This window comes from Labeo rohita, chromosome 16 (genome assembly GCF_022985175.1).
Source record: "Labeo rohita strain BAU-BD-2019 chromosome 16, IGBB_LRoh.1.0, whole genome shotgun sequence".
Classification (NCBI taxonomy): Eukaryota; Metazoa; Chordata; class Actinopteri; order Cypriniformes; family Cyprinidae; genus Labeo; species Labeo rohita.
In genome coordinates, this window is record NC_066884.1 from 14,656,407 (window position 1) to 14,680,321 (window position 23,915).

General features: G+C 37.0%; 1 protein-coding gene across 2 annotated transcripts; it reads left to right on the plus strand.

The window, feature by feature from the left end:
* Positions 1–542: 542 nt before the first annotated feature.
* On the plus strand, positions 543–23,915 carry chd4b (chromodomain helicase DNA binding protein 4b). Of its 2 annotated transcripts, none has more exons than XM_051131199.1 (40): positions 543–859; positions 1,477–1,540; positions 2,310–2,422; positions 3,934–4,203; positions 5,656–5,774; positions 5,904–6,199; positions 6,383–6,501; positions 7,522–7,639; positions 7,725–7,894; positions 8,043–8,291; positions 8,459–8,662; positions 8,924–9,135; positions 9,222–9,353; positions 9,463–9,559; positions 9,874–10,065; positions 10,361–10,561; positions 10,739–10,876; positions 11,414–11,535; positions 11,631–11,804; positions 12,033–12,174; positions 12,308–12,439; positions 12,524–12,641; positions 12,730–12,854; positions 12,947–13,039; positions 13,147–13,288; positions 14,599–14,768; positions 14,862–15,051; positions 16,200–16,286; positions 16,368–16,462; positions 16,547–16,680; positions 16,764–16,908; positions 17,006–17,162; positions 18,437–18,531; positions 18,686–18,923; positions 19,170–19,229; positions 19,310–19,474; positions 19,561–19,669; positions 20,390–20,522; positions 20,604–20,799; positions 22,488–23,915. In XM_051131199.1, exons 2-40 carry the CDS (start codon positions 1,492–1,494, stop codon positions 22,661–22,663), a joined length of 5,877 nt encoding a protein of 1,958 aa, XP_050987156.1. In that variant the 5' UTR covers positions 543–859; positions 1,477–1,491; the 3' UTR covers positions 22,664–23,915. The 2 variants fall into 2 exon arrangements, with proteins under 2 accessions (XP_050987156.1, XP_050987159.1); XM_051131202.1 differs by having other exon boundaries at positions 14,862–15,039.

Below are 23,915 nucleotides of genomic sequence, written 5' to 3' on the forward strand. Positions count from 1 at the left end.
AGTCTAAACGGGCGCGAGATTCTATTTCGGGATTGTCACGGCACATCTGATTCGTAAGAGTTAGTGTTTTTGTTACACGGCTTTCCACAGACTTATTACAGGAGTCTGATATGGGATTAGAAAGAAGCACTGTTGCACCTTGACATTTCTTCACCCCTGAAACTGTGAAGTGTCACTCTTGTAGGTGTGTGGCGTTTGACAGACACCCGAAAGTGCACTACTTGTTAGCCTGACTTCCAAGCCAGGTGCGTTTTTTGCCGTTCGTGCACCAAAAAGCCAGCCAGGTGGACAGACAGTCGCAGATTATTATGGTCTGTCGCCAGCGGCCTGGGGTTTCCCTGGAGACCATGTGACTGGTGTTGTTTTTTTTCTTCCCTCTCTTTTAGGAGTTGTGTTTATTATGGGATGTCAGAGCGGCCTGCTTATGACTATTATGGGATGCCGGAGAGGGCGGGAGGGGGCAGTGTCTCCATAGCAACGTGGTTGCTAAGGGGGCAGGGACTAAGAAAGGGGAAGGCAGTGTGTACTTGCTGGTACTGTGTGCGAGGGGGAGATGATTATTATGGGCTGTAGGTTGCGAGGTAACTATGCAGAGTTGAGTGAGTGTTGTAGGGAGGGGGGAGCGTGCCTAGGATTATTATGGGATGTCTCTACCCCCCCTGATTTCTTTGTGTGTATGAGGATGTTCGCTTCTGGTCACTGACGCTGGGGAAAGGGGAGAAGAGTGGACGACGTCTCCCAAAGATTTACACCTTTTCCGAGCTGCTTTTTTGTTTTTCACTGATAGGTAGTAACCTGCAGCTTTCGCGTCAGACTAAAGCTGATCGTACCGCCGACTATCTACACCTTGGACTGACCTGTAAGTCAATTCCTCCCACCCATCTCCACCCGCCTGCGTTAAAAAATATAGATATACATACAAATAAATTTCCGTTTCTCGGTGAGTTTTTCCGTGGGGCATAAAAGAGAAAATAAAACATGTCTAAAATTACTGGTAACTTACAGCTGTGAGACACCGCGTTATAAAGCGCCGTAGGGTGTTTGTCGGGGGCTTCGCGACCTCCGCGTGTTATTTTTTTCAACGAGGAAAGTTTTAAACATACGAATACAACCAGAAACGAAGGCAGATAAGCGCTTTAACTCAACTCATCCAGCCGGCTGCCATTTTCCCTGCAGCCGGATCACTTGACTCTGTTTGCTAGCTTTGCTAACTTGATTGACAGCTAAGTTGAGGCGTCTTTCGCTCGGACCGAGCGAGAAAGTTTACGAAAAAAGCCGAAATGACACGACTACGTCAAACTCTTGTAACACTACACGCTGTGTGATGATGTAGTTTTGAAATGTCACAATCGCCCATTGATTTTAATTCATCTTAAAACAGTTAGCCTCCCCTGTCACTTGTTTATCTCTTTCTGTCAACATGGGGTGCTTCTAAAAACCAGACCAACGTCTTGTTGTCATTTCTGTTTTATAAAGCGTCCGGTCGGGAATATGTCGGGGAGTGAAGACGACAGGGACCATTTTGGACCCATGAGAGATGGTAAGGTTTAGCTGTCCTGTCTTGTCAGGACCCTCATTAACCACATCATGTTACATAACCTCCCCAAATGAACCTAAACAAGCAAATGATCTCCTGACATGTCAAAGTCTTTTGGACAAATGGTCACTTCTGTTAGGAGAACGCTGCTAGATTTAATGTTTATACATTTTGCTCAAGCTGGCGAGCCACGTGTTACTGCATCATACTCCTATATAAAGCTAAATCTTTATTTTACGATGCTGTAAGCAAAAGTCACATCACTTCCTGGTTCACTGGTCAGCAGCAGATGTTAAAATGAAAGACAAACCTATTTGTTACTCACTCCTTAGTATCTTAAGTATCTTGTTTTTCTACCTCAGTGATCATACCGTGCGCAATATCGTTAGCATAGTGTGTCAAACCCATTTGTTTTGCTTTCCTCTTCTGGCCGCCCTCGGTAATGGCGTTGGCAGCGCAGCCTATCAGCAGAGAGCTTATAATAAATGAATGATTTCAAAAGCAAGCCTTATGTCCTAGTTTCACTGCTGCTGGCATATTTGGACAGTAGATTCACATCTTGAGGCAGGAATGCACAAAAATAATATGTTTTGAAGGCTGTGAAGGTTCTAAATTGATGTGCCATATTACCTTCAGCCATAGAACTGTGGGTCATAGAGTTACAGTATAAATACTGTTTCAGTTCAGGAAGGATAGGCAGGACTAAAAAAAAAAAAATCAAGATGATTGTTCTGCTTTAATTGTTCATGTTTGATGGATGTGTTTTGGACAGATGATGCAGATGAGCCAATATCAGAGGCGGAGACTCCCAAAGCCAAAAAGAAGAAGAAAGCAAAGAAAAGCCGTGAAAGCAGGGCGAGCAAACGACAGAAAGTCCTCAGAGAGGTTAGCAGATCATCTTTAGAGCCTGAATACACTACTAAAGTTTTTAAATGTTTTTAAACACGTCTCTTCTGCTCACCCAGCCTGCATTTATTTGATCCGAAGTACAGCAAAACTGTAAAAATGTAAAATGTTTTTTTTACTATTTAAAATAACTGTTTTCTATTTGAATATTTTTTTAAATGTAATTTATTCCTGTGATTTCAAAGCTGAAGTTTCAACATCATTACTCCAGTCACATGATCCTTCAGAAATCATTCTAATATTCGGATTTGCTGCTTAAAAAACATTTATTATTTTATGTTGAAAACAGCTGAGTAGAATTTTTTCAGGTTTCTTTGATGAATAGAAAGTTCATAAGAACAGCATTTATCTGAAATAGAAATTTTTTAAAACATTATAAATGTCTTTATCATCACTTTCGAACAGTTTAAACCATCCTTGCTAAATAAAAGTATTAATTTCTATAATTTCTTTCCCCCAAAAATTCCAACCCAAGCTTTTGAATGGTATATTGTATAATGTTACAAAAGCTTTTTATTTCAGATAAGTGCTGATCTTTGGATCTTTCTAATCAAAGAATCCTGAAAAAAAAATGTACTCAACTCCTAAATACTGATGATGATAATAATAATAATTATTATAATAAATGTTTCTTGAACACCAAATCAGCATTTTAGAATGAATTCTGAAGGATCATGTGACACTAAAGACTGGAGTAATAATGATGCTGAAAATTTAGCTTTGATCGCAGGAATAAATTACATTGTAAAATATATTCAAATAGAAAGCAGTTATTTTAAATAGTACAAATATTTTACAATATTACTGTTTTTGCTGTATTTTGGAAGAGCATTCTTTAAAAAAACAAAAAAAAATATCTTACTGTTCAAAAACATTTGACTGGTAGTGTATATATACTGTATATTGATATATAGATAGGTACATACTACCATTCAAAGTTTAAGGTCAGAAAGAAATTAAATAAATACTTTTATTCAGCAATGATGCATTAAACTGACCAGAAGTCACAGTGAAGACAATGTTACAAATAATTTCTGTTTCAAATAAATGCTGTTATTTTGAACTTTCTATTCAGCTGCACAGTTGTTTTCAGCATTGATAATAATAGGAAATGTTTCTTGAGCACCAAATCAGCATATTAGAATGATTTCTCAATAATCGTGTGACACTGAAGCCTGGAGTAATGGCTGCTGATGATTCGGATTTATTTTTTTCTTAATTTCTTAATTTTTACAATATTTTTGTTTTACTTTGATCAAATAAATGCAGCCTTGGTCAGCATAAGAACTTTCAAAAACATTAAAAAAATATTACAGATCCCAAACTTTTGAAATGTATGTCTGATTTCACCATTGCATTGTCAAATCACTCTCCACTTCCGATTACCATCACTGTTAAACATGTTTACATAAACAAGCAATAAACTGAAAGGTTCTTCCCTGAGTTTATCTGATATTCTCATCTCTCCTTGGGTCATTATTGTGGTCTAGGACATTGCTGTCAGCTCTCCTGAAGTCATGGAAGCAATCCGAATGGTAGAAGGTGAGGAAGATGAGGAGGACCGAGTGATGCGATCTGAGAGTGAAGGGAGTGACTATGCCCCAAGCAAGAAGAAGAAAAAGAGATCCAGCTCCTCCAAGGAGAGAAAGAAGGGCGGTTCAGCGGCAGAAAAGGCTGGGGGCTCATCTGGAGGAAAAAGCAAACGTAAAGACCCAGAGCCCGAGGAGGAAGATGATGACGATGATGATGATGACGGTCAGGTAAGAGTTAGCCAATGGGTGGTCATTGTTAATCCCGGGTTTGGGAAAAGTAAGAAAATCAATGTCACATGAGGTTGATCTGATAACATCAAATGCATAAACACACACCAACACATGCACGCCACAGACGCACAGGATTCAGCAAACGATTTGTCATGCCTGAAAGATAATTGTGCACAAGATATATTATTTATTTATTATTTTGTGATTTATGCTTTAACAATCCGTGTTACTTGTACAAAGTACATGTTCCTGGAAAAGTCTGATACTGATTTTGAGCTTTGTATGTGCTTTCACTGCCTACGTTGTTGCCACAACAAATACTGATTTTCAGTTTTGTTTGTAAAGTTTTTATCAGCGCTTTCTATATCTTGTACATTTTTCTTTTGCTGGTACACTACCGTTCAAAAGTTTGGGGTTGGTAAGATGTTCAAATTTCAATAAACAAGAAAGTCACTTCTTATCTGTGTGGAAACTGCATTTTTTTTCAGGAATCTTTGATAAATAGTTCAAAACAACAGCATTTATTTTTAATAGAAATGTTTTGTAGCATTATATGGTTAAACTATTACGATTGATTTATTGACTGGATCCTTGCTGAATAAAAAAAATACTGCCCCAAACTTTTGAACGGTAGTAGTAGTGTATGTTTTTTGATAAAGGTTCAGGTCACATGATGTGTGTGTGTGTGTGTGTGTGTGTGTATATATATATATATATATATATATATATATAATATGTATATACACTACCAGTCAAAAGTTTTTTTTTAACAAAACTCACTAAGCCTATATATTTTTTAAATTAAAAAAGTACAGCAAAAACAGTATTTTTTTTTTTTTATATTTTTTTGCTGTTTAAAATAACTGTTTTCTGTATTAATATATTTAAAAATTATGTTTATTCTGTGATTTTAAAGCTGAATTTTTAGCATCATTATTCGAGTCACATGATCCTTCAGAAATCATTCTAATATTCTGATTTGCTGCTCAAAAAACATTTATTATTATTATTAAAAATACTGACTCCAGGCTTTTGAATAGAATAGTGTATAATGTTACAAAAGCCTGCTGATCTTTGGATCTTTCTATTCATCAAAGAATCCTGAAAATATGTACTCAACTGTTCAGCATATTATGATTTCTGAAGGATCATGTGACACTGAAGACTGGAGTAATGATGCTGAAAATGTAACTTTAATCCATATTCGAATAGAAAGCAGTTATTTCAAATAGTAAAATTATTTCACAATATTACTGCTTTTGCTGTGTTTGAGCAGAAGAGAATTCTTTAAAAAAGCATTAAAAATCTTACTGTTCAAAATCTATGAACAGTAAAAAAAATAAAAATAAATAAATATAAATATATATATATATATATATATATATATATATATTTATGATTGCCTTCTCTAGTCTTATTCACCTGCCATCCTCTGTTCTTCTTTCACAGGAGCCAAAAACTTCCTCTCAGCTGTTAGCAGACTGGGGAATGAAAGACATCGACTACACCTTTACCCAGGAGGACTACAACTCTCTCACCAATTACAAAGCTTTCAGTCAGTTTGTCAGGTAGAACAGTGGCACTTCTCTGTCTGTTTTTGTCCCATTTCTATTATCACCTTATGTGAACATCTTTATAATATCCTTTGGTTATCTTGTGACTGATCTCAAATGTTTTTCTTTTCCTTTCCTGATCAGACCGTTAATAGCTGCTAAGAACCCTAAGATCGCTGTGTCAAAGATGATGATGGTTTTGGGGGCTAAATGGCGAGAGTTCAGCACTAATAATCCCATGCGTGGCTCAGCGAGTGCCAACGCAGCTCTAGCAGCTGCCAATGTAGCTGCTGCAGTGGAGAGCATGGTAACCAGGGTGGATGGAGGAGGGGCTGCACCCGTGGCCACACCCACATCTACAGCAGCTCCTGCTGCACCACCCCCATCTCAGCAGCCCCCAGCGGTCCCCCTGCGAAAAGCCAAGACCAAAGAGGGCAAAGGTCAGAGGAGAGAGAAAGAGGAATGTGGATTTGAGTGTATGAGATTTGATTAGAAATTAAAGTGAGAGGATCAGAAATAATAAACAGAGACAGAGAAATTTTTAAGGGACCAAAATTGAGTTTATTATGTGTTTTTTTTTAATCTACTTAACACTTTTTGTCTCATTTATTTATCTGCTCTAGGTCCAAATGCACGTCGAAAGACCAAGCCCACCCCAAAGCCCCAGGACAAAAAGTCTAAAGCGAAGAAAGTGGCTCCACTCAAGATTAAACTGGGCAATTTCAAGAGAAAACGTTCATCTGTATGTATCTGTTCTACTTAAATATTTGTTTGTATATTTGTTATAAATACACTGCCAGTCAAAAAAATATTTTTAAAGATTTGTAATGTTTTTAAAGAAGTCTTTTCTGCTCACCAAGCCTGCATTTATTTGATCCAAAGTACAGCAATATATAAATATATAAATATTTTTTACTGTTTAAAAAAAACCTAAAATGTTTTTCTATTTTAAAATGTTTTAAAAATGTAATTTATTCCCGTGATTTCAAAGCTGAATTTTCAGCATCATTACTCCAGTCACATGATCCTTCAGAAATCTTTCTAATATTCTGATTTGCTGCTCAAAAAACAATAATTATTATTTTGAAAACAGCTGAGTAGAATTTTTTCAGATTACTTTGATTAGAAGGTTCAGAAGAACAGCATTTCAGATGCTCAGAACAGCAACGAATATATTTTTTGGTAACATTATAAATGTCTTTATCATCACGTTTGATCAATTTATAGCATCCTTGCTCAATAAATTTATTAACTTCTATAATTTCTTTCCCAAAAAAAGTATACTGACTTTTGAATGGTATAGTTTATAATGTTACAAAAGCTTTGTAATGCTGATCTTTATCTTTCTCTTCATCAAAGAAAAAAAGTGTACTCAACTGTTTTAAATATTGCTAATAATAATAATAATAATAATAATAAAATGTTTCTTGTACAGCAAATCAGCATATTAGAATGATTTCTGAAGGAACATGTGACACTGAAGACTGGTGATGCTGAAAATTCAGCTTTGACATCTCAGGAATAAATTACATTTTAAAACGTATTAAAATAGAAAACATTTATATTTACATTTATATTATGTATTTACTATACTTGTTCAAAAAATGCTTTAAAAATTGTTTTGGAGACTTTATTATGAGCAAAAAAATTTACCAACCCCAAACTGTTTTGGGCAGTGAATGTATATGAAATTGTTCCTTATTTTTATGGCTAACATCACCAACTTGTTTTGCACCCTTTCACCCATGGTTTCTTCTCTCAGAGCGGTGAGGATGATGATGGTGAGAGCGATTTTGACAGTTTCTCCATAAGTGATGGATCCAATAGTCGGAGCAGCCGCTCCAAGAGTAAGAAATCCAAGAGCTCCAAGAAGAAGAAGAGTAAGGAAAAGACAGCACAACTCGGATTACTCTGTCCACTTTCCAGTTATTTACATTTGTTATAACCCCTCATTCTTCTTCATAGTGGATGAGGATGCTGACGGCTATGAGACGGATCATCAGGACTACTGTGAGGTGTGTCAGCAGGGTGGTGAGATCATTCTGTGTGACACCTGTCCGAGAGCCTATCACATGGTGTGTCTAGATCCTGACATGGAGAGAGCCCCAGAAGGCACATGGAGCTGCCCCCACTGCGTACGTATATATGTAAACGTGTCTAGAATGAGCTGCTGTTGGGTCAATCTATATTCTGTGTGTGTGTGTAAGTGCACTATTTCTCTACCATTGATATTTAATGACTAAAGTTTCTGTTGATTATGCATTATGTATGTCTCTCTCTCAGGAGAAGGAGGGAATTCAGTGGGAGGCTCGTGAAGAGAGTTCTGAGGGTGAAGAGGAGAACGATGATGGAAGGAGGGATGATGGAGAGGTAGAAGAGGAGGACGATCATCATATGGAGTTTTGTCGGGTGTGTAAGGATGGAGGAGAGCTGCTGTGCTGTGACACATGCCCCTCGTCCTATCACTTACACTGTCTCAACCCTCCTCTGCCAGACATCCCCAACGGAGAGTGGATCTGCCCACGCTGCCTGGTGAGAGAGACATGATATAGTGTGATAGTCCTTTGGATTAGGCTTTATTTTCCGAGATACCAGTGTTGAGATATGTAGGATTGTCATAACTGAAAATGATAATCTGGATTGATTTTATTTCATAGTTTAATTTTAAACTTATAATATAATGTCTTTGTTTTTTGTAGAGTCTTCCACTGAAGGGCAAAGTCCAGAAAGTTCTGGCCTGGCGCTGGGGTGAAGCCCCTCCACCTATGCCTGTGCCACGTCCTGCAGACCTTCCAGCCGATGCCCCGGATCCTCCACCTATGATTGGTCGGAAGGAGAGAGAGTTCTTTGTGAAGTGGTGCAACATGTCTTACTGGCACTGTTCATGGGTCCAGGAACTACAGGTGACGCACAAATAAAAACTTTTATTTTCTCTTGTGGACTATATGTAAATGTCTTTTAGGTCAGTACTAAATAAAAAATAACATGCATTTTGTATGATCCCTCTTATTTCAGTAAAATAATTAACATTTTGCAGACTCTGCAAGGTGTATGTAAACTTTTGACTTCTACTGTATATGCACAATAATTCATGTGTTGTGTTTCGATGGGTAAGTTTATGAGTAAAAACATTCAATCATTTGTCTTTTTCTTTCTTGTCACAGTTGGAGCTGAACTGTCAGGTAATGTTCCGTAACTACCAGCGGAAGACAGATATGGAGGAGCCCCCCAATCTAGAGATGGGTGCTGAGGGAGACGAGGATAAGAGCTGCAAGAGAAAGAATAAAGATCCCTTCTATGCCCGCATTGAAGATAAGTATGGGCGCTTTGGAGTAAAGTTAGAGTGGCTCTTCATCCACCGCATCTTAAACCACAGGTGAGAACGTTTATATGCCGAAGCTTGTTAAAGAATGACATTTGGTGAACTATTTGGACATTAATTTCCCTCGTTCTCTCTGCCAGTGTGGATAAGAAGAATAATGTTCATTATCTGATCAAATGGAGAGATTTGGCATATGATCAGTCAACTTGGGAGTCTGAAGACATGGACGTCCCAGACTATGAAACCTACAAACAACATTACTGGAACCACAGGTACATGCACACAGACATTCAACAGCACTTCATATACATGCACACTAGCATGAAACAATATTGAATGCTAGTATGTTAATCCACATATCTCCTTTTTTCTGTTTGTCAGGGAGCTGATGCTCGGAGAAGAGGGCAGACCAGGTAAAAAGATGAAGAAGGTGAAAGTGAGGAAGACAGAGAGACCTCCTGCTAATCCTGTGGTGGATGTAAGGAATCTTAGAACAACTCGGCTCAACTTTTGTTGTTTCTAAGATACAGATTTAATGCTAAACACATTTAGGTTGGAGCCATGGCTCAGAACTGCAAGTTATTCAGCACAAGTTTAAAACAACCACTCACCCCCATAATTTCCTGTTTTCTCAAGTGTAAGCAAGAATATAATTATAATCATTGCCACAATCACATATTTAGATTGTTTGAAAACACAGTTTTTTTTAAAACATACATTCATAAGTTTTTGACTGACCATTTTTACATATTTAATGACATATTTAATATTCTTCTTGTCTCTTACTTTCAGCCCACTATAAAGTTTGATAGACAGCCGGATTATCTGGACTCTACGGGTGGCACACTTCATCCATACCAGCTTGAGGGATTGAACTGGTTGCGTTTTTCTTGGGCTCAGGGCACAGACACCATCCTGGCAGACGAGATGGGTCTCGGAAAGACAGTTCAGACTGCTGTCTTCCTCTACTCCCTCTACAAAGAGGTGTGTTTTACAAAAAAATGTATATGGACTACCACTCAAAAGTTTTGGGTTGGAAAGATTATTCCTTTGCAACAATTGAAAGTATTTCTATGACCTTTGGTCAGTTAAATGGAATAAAAGTCTTACAGTCTTCAGACTTTTGAACGGTAGTGTAATTCCATTCTCTTGTGTTTTTTTTTTATAGTTTGATTAATTGATTTTACAGTAATAACCAGTCTCCAGGAAGACGTGTTTATCATAAAAATGTTTATAATGTGGCATTGAAGTTAATAATATCGGTAATGGTCTCTCTCAGGGTCATTCGAAGGGGCCGTTCCTGGTCAGTGCCCCTCTATCCACCATTATTAACTGGGAGAGAGAGTTTGAGATGTGGGCCCCAGACATGTATGTGGTCACTTATGTGGGTGATAAAGACAGCAGAGCTGTCATACGAGAGAATGAATTCTCCTTTGAGGACAACGCCATCCGCGGTGGGAAGAAGGCCTCTAAAATGAAGGTATAAAACTGGAAGAAAAGAGGTTTGGATGGGAAGTGTTGATACAATAGCTTATAATCAGAAGGAACTAGTAACCATAATGTTAAACATAGGTTTATGTACATTTCTGATGATATGCTGTGTTGTCTTTATCTGTTTACAATGTGTGGTTCCTGAATTCCCTCGTTATCTGTGCAGAAAGAGGCTTCTGTGAAGTTCCATGTGCTTTTGACCTCCTATGAGCTGATCACAATTGATCAAGCCATCCTGGGCTCCATCGACTGGGCTTGTCTTGTAGTAGATGAAGCCCATAGACTAAAAAATAACCAGTCAAAGGTAAGCTCCATGTGTCATATGAGTGACGCACCAAAATATCAAGTAATTATGAGATTTGTTTGTCCAGAAATCCAAATTCTGTCATCATCTGTCATCATTTCTTTCATCCATGGAATGAAATGAATGTTTCATTCTAAATATTGTCTGAATGATTCATTCATTTATTCTGACTGATCATGTTTTTCTTCTATGAACCAGTTTGATTTGGTTTGAAACTGGTTTAAATGATTCATTCACAAATCTGATTCTGTTCTGTTCTTAGTTCATCTCACTCATTTAGTGATCCGATATCAGCCGTTATCTGCCCCACTAGAGGTTATAACTCCTTACATTTAGCTTTTTACACCCAAATTCAGAAGACTTAAAAAATAGTACATAGCATCCTTTATGGAGAAGTCATACAGGTTTGGAGCAACATGAAAGTGAATAGATGATGACAGATGTTTGATTTCTGAGAGATCGACGCATTTAATATTATGATAAACTAGTATTTGATGTAAAACTAACACAGTCTCTCTTTTTCGTTTTATTTCTCAGTTCTTCCGTGTGTTGAATAACTACCCTCTTCAGCATAAGCTGCTGTTGACAGGCACACCTTTACAAAATAACCTGGAGGAGCTCTTCCATCTGCTCAACTTCCTTACGCCTGAGAGATTCAAGTAAGTGTGTGTGTTCTTGATAAGTGAGTGTGACGTTTGTGTCACCTCAGTTTTTTTTTTTTGCTGTTGTTCAGTACCAAATGTGTGTGTTTCAGTAATCTGGAAGGTTTCCTGGAAGAATTTGCTGACATAGCTAAGGAGGACCAAATTAAGAAACTGCACGACATGTTGGGTCCACACATGCTCAGAAGACTCAAAGCTGACGTCTTCAAACACATGCCCTCAAAAACCGAACTCATCGTACGAGTGGAGCTCAGCCCCATGCAAAAGTATGAAATAAATTTAGTCTTTTGTCAGTTTTTTGCTAAATATTCAGTACATTCATCCCTCATTTGCGCCACCTACTGGAAACCCTCTCTTTTTCACAGCACTGTTTGACTGACAGATTAATGTTTCTGATTATTCAGAGTGTGTGTATAAATTACAGTTGTATGGGCCATTTAAGACTTTTATATGGCAATAGCCTCTGATTCATTCTTCCTGTTTTTCTGAAACAGGAAGTACTACAAGTACATCTTGACACGCAACTTTGAAGCTCTGAACACTCGTGGTGGAGGAAACCAGGTGTCTCTGCTCAATGTGGTTATGGACCTAAAGAAGTGCTGTAACCACCCCTACCTCTTCCCGACAGCTGCTAATGTGAGCTTCCACTCACTCACTCACTCTCAAATAGGACAGTACCATTTTACAGTAGAAATGGGGGAACTTATAGTTCTTAGGTTTTGAATGAATAACAATACTTTCAGCTGATAATATGGGTCTGATTTTGCAGGAAGCTCCTAAAATGCCCAATGGCATGTATGATGGCAGTGCCCTCACAAAGGCTTCTGGGAAACTGATGCTTTTGTGTAAGATGCTGAAAAAACTGAAGGAGGGTGGACATAGAGTGCTTATATTCTCACAGGTACACACAAATAACATACACAGAATACAGATGTGCTGAACTATGTACTAAAGTATACTTAAATGCATTGTGCACGCATTGTAGATGACAAAGATGTTGGATTTGCTGGAAGACTTTCTGGAGAATGAGGGGTACAAGTATGAAAGGATAGACGGAGGAGTGACTGGAGGGATGAGACAGGAAGCCATCGATAGATTTAATGGTGAGGGGGAAAAAATACCACCCATTTCTGTTAAATAACAGTAAGCTGTTTGGTTTTGACCAAATTCTTCTCTTTTCTCTTTCTGCAGCTCCTGGTGCTCCTCAGTTTGTTTTCCTCTTGTCCACCAGAGCAGGGGGTTTGGGTATCAATTTGGCAACCGCTGACACTGTCATCATCTACGACTCTGACTGGAACCCACACAACGACATCCAGGTAGAGGCAAACTGATACTACAACTGTCAAATACCTGTATCTCTATGAAAGAGTCTGTGGATGAACTCTTTCTGACGCTGTCTCTCTCTCAGGCATTTAGCAGGGCTCATCGTATTGGTCAGAATAGGAAGGTGATGATCTATCGATTTGTCACTAAAGCATCTGTAGAGGAGAGAATTACACAGGTGAGATATGAAACAGTAATTTCAGGCAAATACAAAACTGTTGGGGGAAAAAGATTCACAAACAATCAAGCACTATTACAAATCATCTCATGATCTTTGTGTCTCAGGTGGCGAAGAAAAAGATGATGTTGACTCACCTGGTGGTGCGACCTGGTCTGGGCTCCAAGGCTGGATCCATGTCCAAACAAGAATTGGATGACATCTTGAAGTTTGGCACAGAACAACTTTTTAAAGATGAGCTCGGAGAAGGTAATACTGTTTCATGAAACGCTTCATTATCTGAACATAATATTGATTTGAGATCAGAAAATAAAACGTTGGAGAAAATAATAATGGCATTTAAATGCAGCAAAACATATACTGCAGCTTTTAGTTAAAGGGATAGTTCACCCAAAAATGAAAATTCTGTCATTAATTACTCGTTTTCATGTCGTTTTTAAACCTGTAAGACCTTCGTTCATCTTTAGAACAAAAATTAAGATATTGCTTTCTGACCCTGCATAGACGCAACGCAATTGACACATTCAAGGCCCAAAAAGGTAGTAAGGACATAGTTCAAATAGTCCTTGTCACATCAGTGGATTAACCATAATGTTATAAAGCTACTTTATTGTTATATTGAAATAAAATTGTTATTTTTGTTTTCTTTATGCACAAAAAGTATGGTTAAACCACTGATGTCACATGGACTGTTTTAACGATGTCCTTACTACCTTTCTGGGTTATTTGAACATTTCAGTTAAGTTGCTGTCTATGCCAGTTCAGAAAGCTGCCAGATTTAATTAAAAATAGCTTAATTTGCGTTCCTAAGATGAACAAAGGTCTTACGGGTTTGGAACGGCATGAGGGTGAGTAATTCATGACAGAATTTTGAACTGTATGTTCAAAATGGATGAACTGTACCTTTAAGAGTTTGAATGCGGTATGTTTTGTTTATCAGTCACTATCGCATAAACTACAGTTTCCAAATATAAGCTGCTGTGGTGTAGATGTGAAGTTTTGCTTTCAGTTGAAGATTATTTAGAGCTTTAAAATACACATAACCTTGCTGAGCATTGATGCTAATAAGCTGAGTTTCATTCTGATGCTGCAGTAGTTTTTTTTTGGTGTGTTTTCTGACTTTTAAAATACATTGCCAAAAATAAAAGTAATATTTTTATGGTAGGCCAGAGAAAATGTAGTAAAGTAAAAAAAGAAGTTAAAATCTGATATACTGGCCTGACTGTGCCAACAAAAAAAAAAAAAACTATTGAGCTCTGGGCTGAATTAAATACCATCACCTGTCCACCTACCCGGTTACCGCTCACTTCAGTGTTATGTTGTATTTTTATCTACCATCTTTCTGTTTCTCTCCCTCAAAATTAGAGTCAGGAAAGCTTAATCAGCATTATTAAAAAGCAGATTACTGCCATATGTGCATATGAAATACTACTAGTACTAGACAATACGGAAAATAAATAAGGTGAATAAGTTAAAACAGAAATTATACGGGCACAATATATGAAAGGGACAAAGTAAAAACTAAGATCAATTCTAAGTCAAATAAATCTCTCCTTCAGGTGACAACAAGGAAGAAGACAGCAGCGTGATCCACTATGATGACAAGGCGATTGATCGGCTTTTGGATCGAAACCAAGACGCAACGGATGACACAGAGCTGCAGAGTATGAATGAATACCTCAGCTCTTTTAAAGTGGCCCAATATGTGGTCAAAGATGAGGAAGAGGAGGTAAGTGTGTGTGTGAGTGACTGTGACTGTGTCTGTGTGTTGTGTGATTGTGTCTCATGTACGTATGTATATCATACGGTGTGTCTCTGTCAGGAGGAGGATGTGGATAGAGAGATCATTAAGCAGGAAGAGAGTGTAGATCCTGATTACTGGGAAAAACTGTTGCGCCATCATTATGAGCAGCAGCAGGAAGATCTCGCTCGTCACCTGGGCAAAGGCAAACGGCCACGCAAACCTGTCAACTACAACGACTGCTCACAGGAGGACAGAGGTAGTAGACGGGGTACAGACGCACTTTTAACGCTTTTTTTTTTTTACTGCTGTTTACCTGTACGTTTGTGAGTAGTTGCACGTGTGTTATGGATGAAGACAAACTTTCAGTGTGTTGCGAAAGTATTCATACCCCTTCATTTTTTTACATTACTTTTTTGTCCTCATCAGTCTATGCTGCATACACCATAATGGCAAAGCCATTTTTTTTTTTTTGGCTATTTTATTAAACATAAAAAAACTTAAATGATTCTATTGCATAAGTATTCATGGCGGAAAATTGACAAATGTTGATGTCCAAATCTTGTTGCATCATACCCAAAAAGACTTGAGGCTGTAAAGGTGCCTCAGCTAAGTTCTGAGTATGAATACTTATGCAATGTACTTATTTCACTTTCAAATTAATGAAGTTGTGACAATTCTGTTTTTGCTTTGTTATTATTGTGCATGGAGTGTAGATTGATGTGGGGGAAAAAATAATTTAAAACAGATTAACATAAGGCAGCAATGTAAAACGTAAAAAAAAGAAGGGGTATGAATACTTTCGCAAGGCACTGTAGTGGTGTTGTTTTGTGTTGTTAATGTTTTGTGTTTAAAATAATACATTTGTATTTATTAGTTATTACATTAACGTCTAATAATATTTAAATTTATGGTGATGGTTGTTTAAATGTATGTTAGCAGGCAAATTTTGGATACACCTACGCATTCTTTATTATTAACAACTTCTAACATTTTAGAATAATATTGAAGTCATCAAAATTATAAAAATAAAGTGAAACATGGGAATTACGTTGTATATTATGTACTAGAAAATGTTTAACAAAGCAATACGTCTAATGCCAAACATAAATAAAACATTAATAAATAAAGTAGTTTTTGATAATTATTAATAGTTTTATTTTTAAAAATCTCCTAATTTATACAAGTTATACATCGTATATGAATACAGTTTAATAATAATCAAATTAGGCATGTGTTTTTTTTTTTTTAGATTAAAAAGTTTGTGAAAAACAAATTCAGCCTAGTGTGTCCAAACATTTGACCTTTTTGTGTTGGTGGCATGAATCTTTGTTGTATTGTCCCTTTAAATTAAATATTTTCTTGTCAAGAAAACTCAAGTGCTCAATAATATATTGCCTCACTCATTTGTGTTTCCAGACTGGCAGGATGATCAGTCTGATAACCAATCAGATTACTCTGTGGCGTCAGAGGAGGGTGATGAGGACTTTGATGAGCGGTCTGAAGGTAAAGAACAAAGTTTAACCATCTTATCTGAACAAGCATTTATTATATATTTGTACTGACATGAAACTCTTTTTGTTATAGCGGCTAACTCCCGAAGACCGAGTCGCAAAGGCTTGAGGAATGATAAAGATAAACCACTGCCCCCCCTACTGGCCAGAGTGGGAGGAAACATTGAGGTTCAACTTCAGTTGCCTTTTAATTTATTTCAGCTATTCCCTCCACATACTCGGCGACCTTAACAACCTTTCTCTTCTCATTAGGTGTTGGGCTTCAATGCTCGACAAAGAAAGGCCTTCCTGAACGCAGTGATGCGTTATGGGATGCCTCCCCAGGATGCCTTCACCACCCAGTGGCTCGTTAGAGACCTGCGAGGCAAATCAGAGAAGGAGTTCAAGTAAGCCCGACTGTCCTTAGAGGAGTTCTTGTCATGTTTTTTTTTACTCTTATTTACTTGAGGACTGTCTCTCACTTTCTCAGGGCATACGTGTCGCTCTTTATGCGTCACCTGTGTGAGCCGGGCGCCGATGGCGCAGAAACATTTGCTGATGGCGTTCCACGGGAAGGACTGTCACGACAGCATGTTCTCACACGCATAGGTGTAATGTCGCTGATACGCAAGAAGGTGCGCGAGGTTATGTTTGCTGGTGTTTTAGTGAGCTGTTTGATTGTGTGAATGGCAGTGGTGTTGATATGTGATTGACTGTTTTAAACTTGAACAGGTTCAGGAGTTTGAGCATGTCAATGGTCAGTGGTCAATGCCCTGGATGAAAGAACTGGAGGAAAGCAAAAGAGCAGCAGCCATTGCAGCCGGAGAAGATCCAAAAACGCCCTCTACTGGGACGCCGGCAGATACCCAGCCCAACACACCAGCACCAGGTACAAACATACATAAGTGATGTTATTTTTAATTAAATACTATTGAAAATAGCACTAAAATTTTAGAGAAAGTAATTGTAATAGAAAAAGTAATTATGGTAATAAAAGACTGAAATTAAAATAGTTTCTGTATAGAAATATATAAAAAAGTGAATTCAATTATATTTTAGAATGACTAAAAAATAAATGAAAAGGAAAAAGTTGAAATATACACATGAAAGCTAAAGCTAAATCAAAGTATTAATAAATACTATAATTCATAATTACTAAAATAACACTGGCTCATATGGGTCAATAACATTTTTTGTCCTATCTGTTATTTATTATTAATTAATTAAGATATATTAAAATACAGTTAAATTAATGAATACTGTACACCTCATCTCTAATTTTGTACACTACCAGTCAAAAGTTTTTAACCAGTCAAGGATGTTTAATGTTTAGTAAAAAAGTCTCTTCTGCTCACCAAGCCTGCATTTATTTGATCCAAAATACAGCAAAAACAGTAAAATTTTGAAAAATTTTGAACTGCTTTTCTATTTTATAGAAATTATTTTTTTTATTTAGCAAGAAGGCTTTAAATTGATCAGAAGTGATGATAAAGACATTTATAATGTTACAAAAGAATTCTATTTACAATACATGCTGCTCTTCTGAACTTTCTATTTATCAAAGAAACCGGAAAAATTATACTCAGCTATTTTCAACATAATAATAATAATAATAATAATAATAATAATAATAAATGTGTTTTGGGCAGCAAATCAGAATATTAGAATAATTTCTGAAGGATCATGTGACTGGAGTAATGATGCTATAAATGATGCTTTGAAATCACAGGAATAAATTACACTTTAAAATATATTAAAATATATAACAGTTATTTTAAAAAGTAAAAATATTTCAACATTTCACTGTTTTTGCTGGACTTTGGATCTAATAAATGCAAGCTTGGTGAGCAGAAGAGACTTGTTTAACAACATTAAAAATCTTGGTATTAAAATTAATTTTATTATTATCATTTATTATATCATAATAAAGGAGAAGCCCTTAATACATAAAACCCTTTTAATTTTGTAATATTTTACAGAAAAAAAGAACAAACTGCTTCATTATTTATTAATTATATTAACATTTTTGTATACCATAATTCATGTGTTGTGACCAATAAAAGTCATATGGTACAGTGGACATGACGAAAAAACAAAACAGATCATTTAAAATATCCATGGCCAATCATTTCGCATTAATCTGACTCTCTTTTAACCAAACAGAAGACCTTTCCAAGAGCGATGACGTAAAAGATCTGGAGGAGAAGATGGAGGTGGACGGAGAGAAGGAGACGAAAGGCTCCAGACAGGAGGATGAGGTACTTGTTATTTACAGTCTCACTTTTTCACTTCACCTTCCTGTTTCTCTTCTCAGTATTTTTAAATACTTTCCTTTCATAAACACCTGCCTGTCTCACTTTGTCTTTCTTCTGGTCTCCAACTCTCATTCTCACGTCCCCTCTTTTTTCTCAGATCATTGAGATTCCCGATGAAGGTGAGAAATCCCCCAGTCCACCAAAGAAAGAGGAGAATAAGGACAGGGAGAGAGAAACCTCACCATCTGCAGAAAGGGATGGAGGAAGCAGAGACGAAGAAAATGAAAAGGACAGGGACAAAGAGAAGTCCACAGAATTGAAGGAAAACACATCTTCAGATGTCAAAGCTGAAAGTTCAGATGCCGCAAGCAGTGTAGACGCATCCAAAACCAAAGGTGAGGCACTAAGCATTAACTAACATGGCCAAAACACAAAAATACAACATTCAGTTGACTTAATATCCACTCCATGAAAACCTAACCAGATTAAAATGTCCCCTGTGTAGCAAAACCAAATTTGAATTTGGATGTTAGGAAATAGAATTAAAATGAGTTGAAATTCAAAGTGATTCAATTCTTCAGTTCTACATTTTGCACAACCGTGATCACACATAACACCAATACTGTCTTAATCCATTGCAGAAGAATCTGAAGACAAGACAGAAAAAAGGGACACTAGCCCAGCAAGAGATGAGAAGAAAGGTATGTGCTAACACAAATAACACCTTTATACTGTTACGGTGAATAATCTGCCTTTATTATCTCTCTCTCTCCTCAACCAGAGCTGAAAGACGAGAAGGACGGGGTGAAGTCAGAGGACTCAGCTAAGCTGCAAAATGGAGAGAATGCCAAAGAGACAAGCGGAGGAGGGGATGGAGTGAGTGAGGAGAAGAAGAAAGCAGTGAAGCAGAGGTTCATGTTTAACATCGCCGACGGAGGTTTCACAGGTATACTGGGAATTTACTGTGTATGTGTGTGTATGTGTACATGCTGGTGCATTTTGAATCAATGAACTCTCTGTTTCTCTCTCCAGAGCTACACTCTCTCTGGCAGAATGAAGAGAGAGCTGCCACGGTCACAAAGAAGACTTACGAGATCTGGCATCGTCGCCATGACTACTGGCTGCTCGCTGGTATCATACAGTATCCTTAATGCCACTAAGTTGATTATTTTGATCATCAGTGTGCCTTTTCAGTGCAGATACAGCAATACATTTTCTTGCATCACTAAAAGGAATAAGTTTTGTTTTAGTGTATTTTATTGTGTATTTATGAATGTTATTTTATATAACTGAAAATATAATGTATATATTAATAAATATATTTAATATTTTATACTGTTTGTATTATTTAAAATGCACTAGTAGTCAAAATTTCAGACATACAGTTTAATTTTTTTTGTTGACCATTTTCTGTCTTTTGCAGTTTGAATTTGAATCAGTTTTTTTTGTTTTGTTTTTTACTGAAAATTCTGTCATTAATTACTCATTCTCATGTCGTTCCAAACCTGTAAGACCATCGTTCATCTTCAGAACACAAATTAAAATATTTACATTTAAAATTTTTGTTCTGTGCTTGCAAAAGGTTTTCTTTTATCTTCATAAAATTAAGATTGAACCACAAATGTCACCTTACTATCTTTCTGGGCCTTAAACGTGGTAGTTGTGTTATTGTCTATGCAGGGTCAGAAAGCAGAAATATCTTAATTTGTGTTCCAAAGATGAACAGAGGTGTGAATGACGTGAGGGTGGGTAATTAATGTCAGAATTGTAATTTTTGTGTGAACTATCCCTTTAGTATCATGACATTAGCAACATAAATTCAGTCAACTGCCTGTTATGTCCTTCACCTCTATGCTATCAGCCACGGCTACGCACGTTGGCAGGACGTGCAGAATGACCCGAGGTTCGCCATCCTCAATGAGCCCTTCAAGGGAGAGATGAGCAGAGGAAACTTCCTCGAGATTAAAAACAAGTTTCTTGCTCGGAGGTTTAAGGTTAGAGATGTACAGATTCTATGAAATCCTATGAAGCTACATGGCTCTTCTTTGAACCGCTTCATTTGTGTCTCTCTTTAGCTGTTGGAACAGGCTCTGGTGATCGAGGAGCAGCTCAGACGTGCTGCGTATCTAAACATGACGGAGGACCCCTCTCACCCCTCCATGGCACTCAACACACGCTTCAGTGAGGTGGAGTGTCTGGCGGAGTCACACCAGCACCTCAGTAAAGAGTCCATGTCAGGAAACAAGCCTGCTAATGCAGTCCTACACAAAGGTACAATAATTCCCATAACTCTATACTGCACAGTATAAATCGATACATAGCTTTGGACATACTTTTGCAATGCAGAAATGTGCTAAAAAAACAAATAAATTAAATACAAAATAATTTTAATATTTCTAGTTTCTGGAACCAGAACTATTCACAGATGCATTACTGTTTATTTCACAAATTATTCAGGATCATTTAAAAATATATATGTAATGAGTTTCTAATCTAAATTGAATTGAAATTGAACTGAATTTGAATGCAAATCAGATTGAATATGAATCAAAATCTATTCAGATTTAAATTAACTTTAAAGGTGCAGGTTTCATTAATTTATTTGTTTTTCAGTGTAAAACCAAGTAAAAAAAAAAACTTTTTTTTTTCAATTTTGAGTTTCAAATCCAAAATGGAAAAAAAACACATAGTGACTTGTGTGCTCAGAAATCAGAAATTGAAAAACGGATGTCAAGCACTCAAATTCTTTTTGTATTTTTCATGGGACTCACTGTAAGATGGAAATTATGGAAGCCCGTTTCCCCCACTGAATAGAAAATAAAAAAAGTAATTGCAATCTCACAATTCTGACTTTTTTTCTTGCAATTGGGTGACACAAACTTACAATTCTCAGAATTGTGACATCTAAACCTGCAATTCTTAGAAATGAAGTCAGATTTGCTAGATATAAACTTGCAGTTCTGACTTTTTTTCTCAGAATTGTATAATTATAAACTTGCATTTGTGAGTTATAAAGTCAGTATAGAGTGATATAAACTTCTCCTCCTCCTTCTCCTTCCTCAGAAATGCAATTTTGCAAACTTGCAATTCTGAGGAAAAAAAGTCAAAATTGCAAGATACAAACAAAGAATTGCGAGTTCTGACTGAGAACATATCAGTCTTGTTCCCCCTCAGAATTAGACTTTATATTCGCAATTGTGAGTTTATATCCCACAATTCTGACTTTTATAGCTTTCATTTGGGTTTATATTATGCAGTTTTGAGAAAAAGTTTCTCTCTTGCAATTCTGACGTTATAAATTGTAATTATGAGTTTAAATTTCACAATTTTGAGAAAAACAAAGTCAGTTGCGAGTTTGTATTCTGCATTTCAGAGAAAAAAATTCAGAATTGCGAGAAAGTCACAATTGACTTGTTTTACTTTTTATTCAGTGGTGGAAATGGGCTACCATAGGAAATGATTGTTACTCAGAGAAAAAAAAACAGTCTGCCTTGTGACACATCAACATTATATTTTCTTAACTGTTGCTGTTAAACAACCAGAGATAACTTAGTAAATTAGTCTGAATGTATTGTTTTTGCATCGACAAGGCTAGTTTTGACAATAGATGTTACAATGGAGTCCTGGAGTTTTTTTTTTTAATTAGCAGTAATTGCATAATACTATTAAATAAATGTTTTTTTGGTTTTTTTTTATTATTTAGGAACATAAATTCATTTACAAATTAAATTATACATTAAATATGAAAGTAAAATGACCAAAGCTTCTAACAGCTCAGAACAGTGTTTCCAACACAGCACTGCTCAAACCCACAAAACTTCACACTTAGTATCTCAGTATAGTTTGTGTGCTTTTTGCATCCTGTAGCTGTTAGTTGTTCTGTAGAAGGGCAAAAATGAGTTCATTTACATAAAATGTGCAACTGAGTAAATATATCCTACCACCAATCATTCTGTCAGTTCTCAAACAACTGGAGGAGCTTCTCAGCGACATGAAGGCAGATGTCACCCGGCTCCCGGCAACCATCGCTCGAATACCGCCCGTCGCTGTGCGGCTGCAGATGTCGGAAAGAAGCATCCTTAGCCGGCTGGCAAGCCGAGGACCGGAGGTCACACAGACGCAGGCGCCACGCTGATGACCCCTGGATGAGTTTTTCACTCGTACCTCCCATAAGTCACGATGAGGAATCATCTCACATACATACAGACATGCACCTGGGTCAGGTGATCAGATGCGTTGTATATATCTGAAATAAGTTCCAGCTGCCTGCACTAGTTTGGACAGAAGGAGAGTGGAGCGGTTCCTAGCTAACACACTGTGGTTCTGTAACATTTTATGTAAAGCTCAATTTAGAGGCATTCCACCTTCCTCCATTTGAAATTTTTGTGAACGCACACCTGCTGACCAGAGAGATGTGTATGTATGTTAGAATACACAACACCCAAATCATTGTCCAGTATAAATCCAGTTCAGGTTTTCCAGGTCACCTTCTCTGTACTGTTGTTGTCAATGCAAGGCAAGGTGTGGATTTCTGCCTTGTGTGGAATGGATCTTTACAGTGGGGACCCTTTCCTCCTCAGGTGTGTTTTATGTTGTAATTCACACTAGTTGAATCACTGTTTTTGTGCATTTCCACAATTATGCTCCAAGCTTGAATTTTAAATGCTTGTTTGAACCCTGAAACATCATGTGATTTCCGACTCAAGCAGCAGTTGGAAGCCTAGTGAAAGTTTATGCTATTGTAAACACAGTCCCCGTCCCAAATGCGGTCATACATCTCCGAGTCCACACTTTAGTGGCGTAATGCCGGATAGACTGTCAGGTAATAATCAGCTGATGCAGGCTCTGCAGAATTACCCTTCTAAAAACACATAAGCACTCTTCAGAAAATGTCACATGGGACACCCTACAGTCTTGCGAACTTAACAAATGCATTTGTGACAGGGTCACAACTCCTATAAGGCCATCAAATGACCTTCCATTCCTTTAGATTAAATATATATATATTAATAATCAAGATTTTTTTCTTTTCCATTATGAGAACTGCTGCTTTAAGAAAAGTCAAGTTCTATGTTCACCATTGTTTATTAATAATTATGTGCTTGTTAAAGAAAATCCACATTTGCTCCCCATTCTCTCTCCTGATTGGCTTGTGTATAATGTAACTTGAGAGTAAGTCCCGGTTTCTTTTTCCTACAAGAGAAGACAAAATCCCCCTAGGACAGTTGAAAAAAAAATGCAGCTGTTAATTTAACTTCTAATTTTACACTTTCGGAAGTTTTGAATATCTCACTTTGTAATTATCGTTGTTACCCTGTTATTGTTGTTATGTCTTATGTTTGTTTTTGTTTTTTCAGACCTGCAATAAAAAGGTAACAAAGAGTGCA